General features: G+C 42.0%; 1 protein-coding gene across 1 annotated transcript; it reads right to left on the reverse strand.

The window, feature by feature from the left end:
- Positions 1–5,205: 5,205 nt before the first annotated feature.
- Positions 5,206–10,504, reverse strand: LOC131701959 (zinc finger and SCAN domain-containing protein 29-like). The gene is made up of 2 exons (XM_059003046.1): positions 9,113–10,504; positions 5,206–5,275 (listed from the first exon to the last, which is right to left on the reverse strand). The coding sequence occupies exons 1-2, from the start codon at positions 10,047–10,049 to the stop codon at positions 5,256–5,258; spliced, it is 957 nt and encodes a 318-aa protein (XP_058859029.1). The 5' UTR covers positions 10,050–10,504; the 3' UTR covers positions 5,206–5,255.
- Positions 10,505–12,418: the final 1,914 nt, after the last annotated feature.

A 12,418-nucleotide genomic window follows, 5' to 3' on the forward strand; every position in this document is an offset into this window, starting at 1 on the left:
ACCTAGTCCTACTATGTCAGGCATCAGTCTGCAGGATAAAATGTAGGAATCATGTTCGATTTACGAATTCATTTATTTCAGTTTTTGGGGCCAATTTAAAAACGTGTCATGTCTCAAATGTGCACAGTATGCATCTTTAAATTTTAATATATTTCCTTGTTCATTTGGGGGTTGGAATTTTAGAAAAAAAAAAGCGGGTAAAGGTAAACGTGGATGTCTGCAGCTGGCAAGAACGGTTTAAGTCATAGTGTTTGTTTCTCTTGCTACAAAAAGGACAGAAAAAAAGTTATTCTCTTTTTTTGTTAAACTACATTGTTTTGTTCTATTGCATGCAATGCTACTACTGGCCCGTAGGAGGAATCTACGAACAGGTTTGGGGGGAAAAAAGTTTTTTATTTTGCTATATAATCCTGCTGCTATTGTATATATTAGCTCCTGGACTTTCTGGTAAACTAACAAAACCACGGACCCATTAACCCCAGTGGATGTTATATTATGCACCTGCTAATGCATACTTTACTGCCTGGGACTGAAGCTTTTTTTAAATTTTTTTATGTCTGATCCATATTGCATCATTTTGTGTTCTATGTTCCCACGGATGTTTGAATGTTAATTAAAATGATCATTAACAACAGTGAGATTTAACTATTATCATTTGCATGTGACTTCTGTCGTATGGTACAAGGCAATAAAGGCATACACAGTTTAACAAGCCTCATACCCAGCTATGATCAGCAAAGAAAAAAGCCTACATAAAGTGATCAGATAAGTTATCTAATTCAAGTTCAAAGCCTCTTTCTCATTATTATTGATTGGTGGTGAAAAATGCGTAAATTGAAAATAAAGTAAAAGTTAGGAAATATCATCGTTCAATGAACATGGTTTTTAACAGGTTCCTATGTCGTGTACGGTGCACTCAACTTTGCATATGATTTGTATCAAATGAACTTTATACTGGGCTTGTTTGTACATGTATTTAAGAAAAAGAAAGCCGTGCTCAGTTCTTCAGTGCTGTAAAACAGCGGCCTGGAAATGTCCCATTGTAAATGCTCCAGCTAAAGGAACAGGAACTTCGTTTAAAAGAACACCTTTTGGGCGCCGTTAGCGATTCGTTCACAAGTGATACAGTACTGTTTTGTAACCTGATAACTCACCATCATCAAACTTAAATTCAAATAGTTTATTCAATCTTGTGTCATTGCGAGAGTGTTTTGAGGGACACTGATTGGTTTATTCAATCTTTCCAGAAGCGCCGTCGTATCATTGCCTTGTTTTGTATTCTGATTTCTACGAGTGCACCTCATCGCTACAAAATGGCATGTAAACAAACGTCGAAATGCGCCGCTGTTTCTCTTGTTACAAAAAGTTAGAAATTGTTCGAGCGTGTGTAGGGGTGCTGTGTTAATTTAGTTTGACAGGTACTTTATTATTATAGTTTATTAACATACACTTGCCTATTACTTTTCTCTTACTACTCAATTCATTTAATATGTTGATGCACATGCGTCATGACAAGTAATAAGTATCTATTTATTTATTGTTCATATTCTGTCTGGTGGCTAACTCCGTCTTAAAGAACACATCGCTTGATTCCCGATGTGTGTTCTCTTTGACGGAGACTACTGTATACAGAATTCCTGCCATGTATCAGATTGCCGTTACCTATGGTTTTTATTTTGTTAAAATCCTGCAAACAGATAATAGCATTGTATGACAAAATCCTTCTATGAGTCTAAATACTGTATATTAACTACTAAGGTTTGTCTGACTCTGGACAGAGTTTATTTCTAGACAGGTGCCTATGTCCTGCTGGGCAATTTTGTGCATAATTACTGAATGCACCGAGCACTATATGTAAAATTCATATCTGTGTATGTAAAGGGGCGATTGTCCGAGTTTACCCCTACCCTCAATCACATTATTCTCTCAGGAACACAGAGGTTTTTAGACCGCAGGAAACAGCAACTTGCTAGTGTTCACAGGTATAAATATTTAGTTTTGCACTGGAAAAATACTTTACACAAATGACAACTGGTACTCACAGACTAAAAGGTTGTATACAAAATGACTGACGTTCAAAAAGACAAAATCACGACTGACCAAATAATGCCCTCTCCTAAGGAAAGACAGGGCCTTAGATAATCCCCAGCCCTGCCTACTCCTAACAGGATTAATTATTCAATAAACAGTTACACCTGAAAAAAGCAGAAAAAAACTACAAAAAACAAACAAAGTGCATAACAATAATGCCATCTCTCCAAAAAAAAAAAAAAAACCAGAAAAGAATGTAGAAAGCCTTGCACAATCTGCAAAACAAATGGCAAAATATTTACAAGTGGTTTTCTTTCAAGTTTATTTACTGTAAATAACTTGAACATGTTTCAATTGCTGTTATCCCCTAATTTTAATGTCTTTATTTTTACCAAAACAAAATCAAAACGGTAGGAAATACTATTCTACATTGTATTACAGTGTATATTATTATTACTGGGCCATCTTATTATACATTTTCATACAGAATATTAGAGAGAGCACCATGACATGTGACCATGATCATTCACAGCATGTTGACTAACTTCTTGGAACAAAAAACTAAGGGTATATTTATATTTTTACACTGCCGTAAAACTCATCAACCTGCTATATCTTTAACTTCTTATTACTATTTTAGCATTAAGTGATGTTAATAAGGGGTTCAATAAATCACCCCTAGTAGAAAACACCAGCAGGATCACTGTTTATATCATTAAGGTAGTCCATATTCTTAATAAGCTTAATCAATGTTATTGAAGTTTAATGTTATGCAACATGTTCAAAACATGTCCAATTGCTGTATTGTATAAATACAGACTATTTTTACATGGATTAATATACAGTAGACATATCTGAAATGTTTAGGCTAAAAAACTCCAGTGTTCTTCAGTTGCTCAAGCAGCCAGCTCTGGTTTACTCCAGGCAAGAGTTTTTCTTCTGCCTTTAAAATACGTTTTTCAATAATTTCCATCTGAGTCCAGCTGGGAACAAAACACAAAGGAGTCCCCAGTGGAATTAAGAAAGGAAGGACTAACACCTTCTGGTAATCTGAGTGATGCCCGGAACCAGGATCTCATTGAAGAATATGAGCTGTAACCGCTGTTAAGGATCTAGGCGAGAGGATCTACTTCACCCTCCTCCGTGTCTTCATCAAAAAAGCCCTGTTCAGCATTATTTCCACTTTCTTCTCTCTCCGCCTTGGGCTTATCTACAACTTCCGTCGACCCACTTTCATGCAATGGACTGTCTTCATGGAATTCTTGGGAATGCTAGAAAGCTTATTTGGATAGGAATGTTGTGACTTTTCCTGAGCAAGACTGACATCTGCATCTACATCAATTTCTGTCTCCAGAAATTCAAAAGAGTTGCTTTCATCTATTGAAAGTGATGTTTCTAATTGAACTTGTGTACTACTGTGCCCAGTCCTAGCTTTTAATGAATTAAGATATTTAGAATCAGTACCTTGAAAATCACTTTCACCAACAATGGGTCTGCTAGCTGGGACATTAGCAGCAGTTTCTTTTTCAGTGTCAACATCATCTTTTTCTGGTGTTGGTCTTTCAAATTCAAGGGATGCTGAAGGTGGATACAATCCTGTGCTTGAGCTTGCATTTCTCAAAACCCTCAACCAGTTCAATGGCCTACTTTCCTCTGATGAAAATGATACATTTTTCTTCTGAGGTTTGCAAGAGTTACTGAAAGCTTTATATGAAGATGTGCATTTGTGTGCTTTGCCAGTGTACTCCACATCATCTTTGCTTTCAGCTGTTTCCATTAGAGGGTCCACCTCTGGTCCTTTCAATGCCCCAACATTAGCTGATGGCAGACTGGATGAAGTGCTGAAGCACTAGCTACCCCCAATGTAGGCTGATTACAACCTGGTCGACCTGTAAAGACATCTTCTGAATTCCCAGAGAATCATAGTCTGAAATACTGTCTCTATTGGCCTCGTCACCAAAGTCAGTGGAGCATTGTCTATCAAGGGCTGCATCCCAAACCATTCCCTTGCACCCTACACCCTTTGACAAGTGTACACTTCACGTGACGTTTTACTGACGTCACAGAGTGTGCACTTGGGTGAGCGAGGGAGTAGGGTGTAGGGTGTAGGGTGTAGGGTGGAGTTAAAAGTGTTAAATGGGACGCACTTCAGCATCATCATTCAGCGCCTTTACCTTTAACTGAATAAGAAGCTATGCAATCTTTTGTTGTCAGATTGTAGTTTGGAAGAATGGCTGTTGAATTTGTACTATTCCTGTTCCAAAGAACTGGAATAATGCAAATTTCAGCAAACTTTGAGATAATTTGAAAAACTTTGATATTGGTGAATAAAATGCAAACTTTGCCACATCTTACGAACATGTGCTTAATAATGTAGCCTAATATTTACGTTTTTGTTTTGTTTTAAATAATAAGATATCTATTTTACTTTTAATTCAATAGGTAATATATTTGGCTTTATATTCAGTATCACTGCGAAATGGCTAAAGGTTCTACACTAATTTATTAATCACTGCAAAAACATATAATGAAAATGATAAGTGTGCAGGCTACATAAGTTTCAAATGTCACTCCCAGCCCAGCTTCACGGCGTTTCTTTTCCCCGTGAAGAGAACATCGTTTGCCGCATGCAGCTGGATCAGTTTTAGGGTCTTCCTCTGTCACTGTATTTCGTAAAAAAAAAAAAAAAAAAATTAAAATATATTGCTCGCTTATATCATCTCCTAGTTTTGCAGCTACCGATCTAGTTCATTAATTAATTAATTGATAGATATGCACTGAAAAGATTTTTCGCTGTACTTTTTAATCATATATTTAAATCGTGATCATAGATTTTCAAATATTCATTTTATTAGCTAAGCGACTCAATACAACATACATTTCACAAATAATTTGCTTGTTAAATAATTTAACAATATCTACAATTTCCTAGCTAATTACATTTACATTATATTTATGTGCAGCCGCGTCTGACATAGTTGTTCCCACTTGTCTCTGGGACTTCAGTGCAAAAACACTTCTGCAGAAGTCAACTGTTTTGCACACTCAGTTGAAGGATGCAGTGAAGGGCACTGTGAGGCGTGTGAGTAATAATGGAATTTCCAGACAGTACTTTACGTGTAAAAAGTTTTTCTTTATTAATATTTACACGAAAAAAAAACAAACAAAAGAAGGATGTGAGGGAGGGCGTGCTGGAGAAACAAAACAAAAGGATCGGAAGCTTCCTAGTCCTCTTCGTGATGTGCTGAATAAAACAAAAGAAAAAGAATCAAAACCAAGAGAACAACGTGAGTAAAGCTTCCGACCGTGAAAAATAAAAACAACAAGAACCCGGCACTGATTCTCTCCCTCCAGCCTTTCCTCCGCCTACACTTCGTGGGACCAACCCCGGACACAGTAGCACGTTCCCTTTAGTATGCAAAGCCCCGCCCCGGTAGTCAGTGGAACACCAATTCCAACTGACAGGTGTCCTTGAACCTCACGTGACTCCAGTGGCTGGAATTTACATACTCGTACTTCCGCCCCTCACCAAGGTGCCGCCCCTCATAAAGATGACTTTCGTCATGGTCACGAGATCTTGGTAAGGGAAGTCCCGAGTCGGTTTGATACCTTCTACTGTCGGGAGGCTGAATTACAGACCGAAACCCCTTTGACTCATCACATATCCCACCCCTCAGAGTGGAGCCGAAGGAACACTCGGAAACCTCTAACCCCTCCTTTTTCCCCCCCTCCCGGGAAAAAAAATCAGCGTTTTGGTGTAACTTACCCGCACGATGCCTTATTTGAAAGGCGAAGGGTTGGAGCGCCAGGTACCACCGCGTAATCCTAGCGTTTGAATCCTTCATTGTGTCTAACCACTTTAAAGGGGCGTGATCTGTGATGAGTACAAAGGGTCGTCCCAGAAGATAGTATTTTAAGGACTCCATAGCCCACTTTACTGCCAGGCATTCCTTCTCTACTACTGAATACCTCTGTTCCCTGGACAGTAACTTCCGACTGATATATAATATCGGGTGTTCTATACCATCTCTCTCCTGGGACAGAACCGCCCCCAGACCAGTCTGCGATGCATCTGTCTGAAGGATGAACTCTCGGCTGAAATCCGGGCTTACTAATGCTGGGGCCTGACTCAAATTAGTTTTAATAGATTCAAAGGCCGTCTGACACTCTGCACTCCATTTAATTTTATTTGGAGCGTTCTTTTTAGTGAGATCAGTGAGAGGGGCGGCTATAGTGGAAAAGTGTGGAATAAAGCGGCGGTAATAACCGGCCAACCCTAACAATGATCTCACCTGGGTTTTCGTGGTAGGTACCGGTGAATCCAACAGAGCCTGGACTTTTGAAACCAGCGGTTTCACTCTACCCTTACCCATTATGAAACCTAAATATTTAGTTTCTTCTTTTCCAATAGCGCACTTTGCCATGTTCGCTGTGAGACCCGCTTTCCTCAGAGACTGTAAGACGGCTTCTAATCTATTCAAATGTTCTTTCCAGGAAGAACTATAAATAACTACATCGTCGATATACGCAGCAGCGTACTCTCGATGAGGTTGTAATACCCTGTCCATCAGTCTCTGGAAGGTAGCAGGAGCTCCATGAAGTCCGAACGGCATAGTGCGAAATTGAAAAAGACCCTCTGGGGTTGAAAATGCCGTTTTCTCACGAGAGGCTTTAGTTAATGGAATCTGCCAGTATCCTTTCGTCAGGTCCAAGGTTGAAATAAACCGGGCCCGCCCCAGCTTGTCTAAGAGTTCATCTACTCGAGGCATGGGATATGCATCAAACTTAGAGATAGCATTCACCCTCCTAAAGTCTATACATAACCGTAGTGACCCATCTGGCTTGTCTATTGGTACAATTGGGCTACACCACTCGCTTCGGGAAGGTTCAATTACCCCAAGTTTCAACATACACTCCACCTCCCTCCGAACAGAATCTCTCCGACTCTCTGGAATGCGATACGGTCTCTGTCTGACTCTTAGACCTGGCGGAGTGATAATAGCATGTTCGATCAAATGCGTTCTTCCAGGCACGTTAGAAAACACATCAGCAAACATATTAATTAGATCGCTTACCTCTCTGCGCTGATCAAGAGTTAATTGTTCCCCCATCGGGACCTCAATTGCTGACACTGGCTCAATTGAGGGTCCAAAGTCCTCTCCCTCCTGTGCAGGAAATATAAAATGGACCTCCCGTTCTTTCCACGGTTTGAGGAGATTAACGTGATAAATTTGATTTTCTTTCCGACGCCCAGGCTGTCGGATCTCATAATTTACTTTTCCAATCGCTCGAATAACCTCAAATGGACCCTGCCATTTAGCAAACAACTTAGATTCCGATGAGGGAAGCAACAACACCACTTTGTCCCCAGGCCGAAAGTTCCTGATTCTTGCATTTTTATTGTAGCATTGCTGCTGCTTCTGCTGTGCCGCTTTGAGATTATCATGCGCCAATCGACCGACTAATTCTAAGCGATCGCGTAACTGTAACACATATTTTACTACATTTTTAGACTCTTTTGACTGTTCTTCCCAACCTTCTTTTATGAGATCCAAGATACCCCGCGGCTGCCGACCGTACAAGAGCTCAAACGGGGAAAATCCCGTTGAAGATTGTGGTACCTCACGAACTGCAAAAAGTAAGTAGGGAAGCAGCTTGGCCCAATTGCGTTTTTCTTGATCTACAAAGCGGCGCAACATACTTTTTAAAGTCTGATTAAATCGTTCAACAAGCCCATCCGTTTGAGGATGAAAAACTGAGGTTCTAATTGAACGAATTTTTAATAATTTGTATAATTGCTGAATACAGCCAGACATAAAATTAGTGCCCTGATCAGTGAGAATTTCTTTCGGGATTCCCACCCTAGAGAATATTTTTACCAATTCATTTGCTACTACTTCTGCATTCATAGAGCGTAAGGGAACAGCTTCTGGATATCGTGTTGCGTAGTCCACTACTACCAAAATATACCGATACCCTGAGTCTGCACCCTCCAGAGGGCCTACTAAATCTACACCAATCCTCTCAAACGGTACTCCAATAATGGGCAGTGGGACCAGAGGTGCGGGGCGAACTAACTTCGGGGCAGCTAATTGACATTCTGGACACTCAGATACATACTTCCGCACAAGACCGTAAACCCCTGGCCAAAAAAACCGGGCCAGAATTCGTTCCTGGGTCTTTTCAGTTCCTAAATGACCTGAAAATGGAATGTCATGCGCTAATCTCATGACTTCCGACTGAAAAGGCCCAGGAACCAATAACTGTTTTACGAGCTGTCCCGTCCCGGGAGCCCGGGTTATTCTATATAATAAGTGCCCAGATACAGAAAAATGCGGAAATACCACTGGTTGTCCTTCCTGCATATCCTTCCCCTCAACATATCTAACCCGTTTCCAAGCGTATTGTAACGTGGGATCATTTTGTTGTTCATATCCCAGGTCAATATCTCGGTCCCAATGGCTAGGTACACTGAGAGGAGTATCTTGTATTATTTGACCTTCCACATCAGTAACCTCGCAGCCCCGGTCACACTGAACACCTACTCCCTTACCCTGCCGTTTCAGAGATTGGTTTACTTTTGAGTCAGACACCTCCCCTTGTCGTCTCAGAGTTCCCTCATATTTTTCCACCCGGCGCTCTCTTTTTGTTTTTCTGGGGCGGATTTTAGGGTTAAACAGGTCGGTTTGCAACGGGAAAATCTCGCCAATTGTTTTCTCCCGTTGCTTAGATTGTCCCCTGGTAGAAACTAAGACCATTTCCCGACCTAAAATACGATCAAAAAACGGCCAGTCTCTTCCCAGGAGAACAGGGTATGGCAAACATTGTGCTACAGCCACTTTAACGTAAGCTGAATAACCATCAACAGTAAGTTTAACTTTAGTGGTGGGATAAACCCGAGTTTCTCCATGGATACAGGAGATAGCCACTTTACCCTGTGGCTCCCAGGTTACCCCCTCCAAGAGAGCTTGTCGAATCAATGTCTGTGCACACCCAGAGTCCGCAAATGCGTAAGAACTCTTATCCCCGACCTGTACTCTTAATTGATAAGGGCCCTCCCGACATTCCCCAATGTTCCTACCTGTTACCGCTGACCAGGATCTTTTTGCCAGGTCCACCTCCATCATCGGACAATCCCTGGCAATATGTCCGGGCTCATTACACCTGTAACACACTGGGGTAGAAGGCACCAACGGAGTTTGTTTGTCCTGTGAGTCAGTGACCGACAGGTTAGGGGGTTTTCCTCTCGCCCAAGATGGGGCTAACCTCGGCCTCCATGGTCTAAAGGTCTGGTTACCCCCTCTGGGCTTCATTGATTGGTTGGTCCGGGTTGGCTTAGGGGCAGGAGTGGGGTCAGGGACGGCGCCTTCGTTTGCGTCTTCATATGCCTCCGCCAGGATGATGGCTTTCTCGAGAGTGGTAGGTTGATTCCGTTTAACCCACTCCCGGTTTCCTGGCGGTAGAATAGACGCGAACTGTTCTATCGCGATCTTCTGCACCAGTTCTTGGGGGGTGTGTTCTTCTGGTTGCAGCCACCGGGTGCATTGATCCAGGAGATACTGTCCCGCAACCCGGGGCCGCACCCCCTCGGACAGCTGGTATTCCCGGAAGCGGCGCCGGTATGTTTCTTCTGTGATCCCGAGGCGTGAGAGAATAGCTTCTTTTACTTTGGCATAATCCGCTGCCTCTGTGGCCATTAATGCCCTATACGCTGCTTGAGCTTCCCCTGTCAAGCAAGGTGCCAGTTTCATGGCCCAGTGTTCCTTGGGCCACCCTGCTGCTTCTGCCACTCTCTCAAAGGTGACCAGAAAAGCCTCGGGATCATCTTCCGGAGTCATCTTTTGTAACTTCGGTTGTGTTGCAAACATCCGGGCAACCGCTGTTTCCGATGCTGGTGTCGACATTTTCTCCACCAGCTGTCCAAAGAACTGGGCGAGCTGTTCCTGGCGCCGTATCTCCCTCTCCTCTCGTTTCTCCTCCTGCTCCCTAAACATTGCCAAGACTGTAGCTGGATCCATATCCCACTTCTGACACCACGTGTGAGGCGTGTGAGTAATAATGGAATTTCCAGACAGTACTTTACGTGTAAAAAGTTTTTCTTTATTAATATTTACACGAAAAAAAAACAAACAAAAGAAGGATGTGAGGGAGGGCGTGCTGGAGAAACAAAACAAAAGGATCGGAAGCTTCCTAGTCCTCTTCGTGATGTGCTGAATAAAACAAAAGAAAAAGAATCAAAACCAAGAGAACAACGTGAGTAAAGCTTCCGACCGTGAAAAATAAAAACAACAAGAACCCGGCACTGATTCTCTCCCTCCAGCCTTTCCTCCGCCTACACTTCGTGGGACCAACCCCGGACACAGTAGCACGTTCCCTTTAGTATGCAAAGCCCCGCCCCGGTAGTCAGTGGAACACCAATTCCAACTGACAGGTGTCCTTGAACCTCACGTGACTCCAGTGGCTGGAATTTACATACTCGTTCTTCCGCCCCTCACCAAGGTGCCGCCCCTCATAAAGATGACTTTCGTCATGGTCACGAGATCTTGGTAAGGGAAGTCCCGAGTCGGTTTGATACCTTCTACTGTCGGGAGGCTGAATTACAGACCGAAACCCCTTTGACTCATCACAGGCACATAAAGCTCCCTTCACTCATTCCCTAAGGAACTGGGATAACCTTTAAGATGGCGAACATAGTACTTCTGTCCCTCAAGGGAAGGTAATGAGTGAGCAAGGGTGCAGTTTGGGACTCAGCCAAGGTCTGCTTCTCTTCTTTCTATATGAAGAGTATTATCCCCATTGTTGCCTAGGTCCTCCCAACCACTAGAAGAACCTGTCTAATAATCTGTACCAGCATTTTAATGATCCTGAACTCTGGCTGACATGGAGTGACTTTCTCTTATCGTTTAGTTGACTCGATTGGGTTGAATGTGCTATTCTGGCAAATTCTTTCTGTTTCTTTCCTGCTCCGTCTGTAACCCCCTGACTTTGAGGGACTGCCTGTTTCTGTACCACACTCTGTATATATATATTTTTTTTCGTTTTTGTCTCCAAAATTCCAGTCTGGGATTCTTGGGATGTCCACATGATGTTTCGAATGCTTCACACATGGCAAGTACTGCGAGTACCTTTTTAGGGCATCCTCAAAGCTGACATTAAAATACAACACTAACCTTTCTGCAGACCTTTTGTAGCTGTCTGGAACATGTGACTTTTCATCTGAATTAAGGTTTTCACCTGCAAAATGGATTTCCCATCCCTGAGAACCTGGATGATCTCCTGGGCCAGCCACATACAGTTTTTTCCATGGCTTTTTGCACATTGCTTTAGCCTCCTTCATAGTCTCTTCTTTTTCACCAAGCCACCCATGTGTCACTGTCGGAGAAAGCTGCCCTGACTAATAAGTGGAGCTCCTGCTTGCTAGTGACAATCATGTCATCTTCTTTGGTCGAAGACCGATTTCAAAAGCCTCCTTAGCTTCAGCGAGAAAGAATGTTTTATTTTCTGGAGGACACTCAGCTGAGAAGCTGTAAGACAGTAAACAAGTTTGAGCACTCAATTAGCATGTCCCAGGGATCCAGCTTCTTTGACATCTTTTTACCTCATAAGTATATCCTTTTTGCTTCCTTTTTATCTAGAGCTCTGTACTGTCCATACCTACTCCACGGTTGGCCTAGATTTCTGCTGCTTGCTGTAGGCATACAGTCTTAACTTCTATTGTTAATATAATTATTCTGCACTTTTACAACACTTCATTCGTGTCCCATAATAAATTTACCACCAAACTGAAGGACTCCTAAACTTAGACAACATTGTAACAGCACTTAACTTGTTGACATCAGCAGATGTTTAAGTTTTATCTGAATTTAAATGTCAGCAACACACCCACTGTGGTCTAGTAGCTAAAGGTGACAAATACCTTGGAGTGATGTGTTTTGAAAGACAGGAAATCCCAATAATGTTTTTCTCCTTACATGTTGGCGTTGCTGTATAGACAGTCAGGTGTGCTGAATGAAAGGCTATTCATCTTAGTGCTGCTGCTGGGATGCAGGGAGTTCAAGAATACACTTAAATAAATACCTTGGTAAACAGGAGCACAGTACATTTGGCCACCATCACTGTCATTATAGACAAGCCAAAAGTCTTATATGTAAGTATTTGTAATTTAGCATCTACAAATTTAAAGAATCTGCCGCAAAGAATCGGTATACCACATCATAACTGGATGATCAGTTCTGAAGATGTAGGTAAAAAGAAATGTATGACAAATACAGTAATTGTACCATGGCCTACATTCACAGTATGCTGAATAACTTCACAAGTTTTTAAAATTAAAGCAATCCATTCCTAAAATGCAGAATAGCCATTATCCCAACCATTCACAAACCAG

Source organism: Acipenser ruthenus, chromosome 2, assembly GCF_902713425.1.
Source record: "Acipenser ruthenus chromosome 2, fAciRut3.2 maternal haplotype, whole genome shotgun sequence".
Lineage (NCBI taxonomy): Eukaryota > Metazoa > Chordata > Actinopteri > Acipenseriformes > Acipenseridae > Acipenser > Acipenser ruthenus.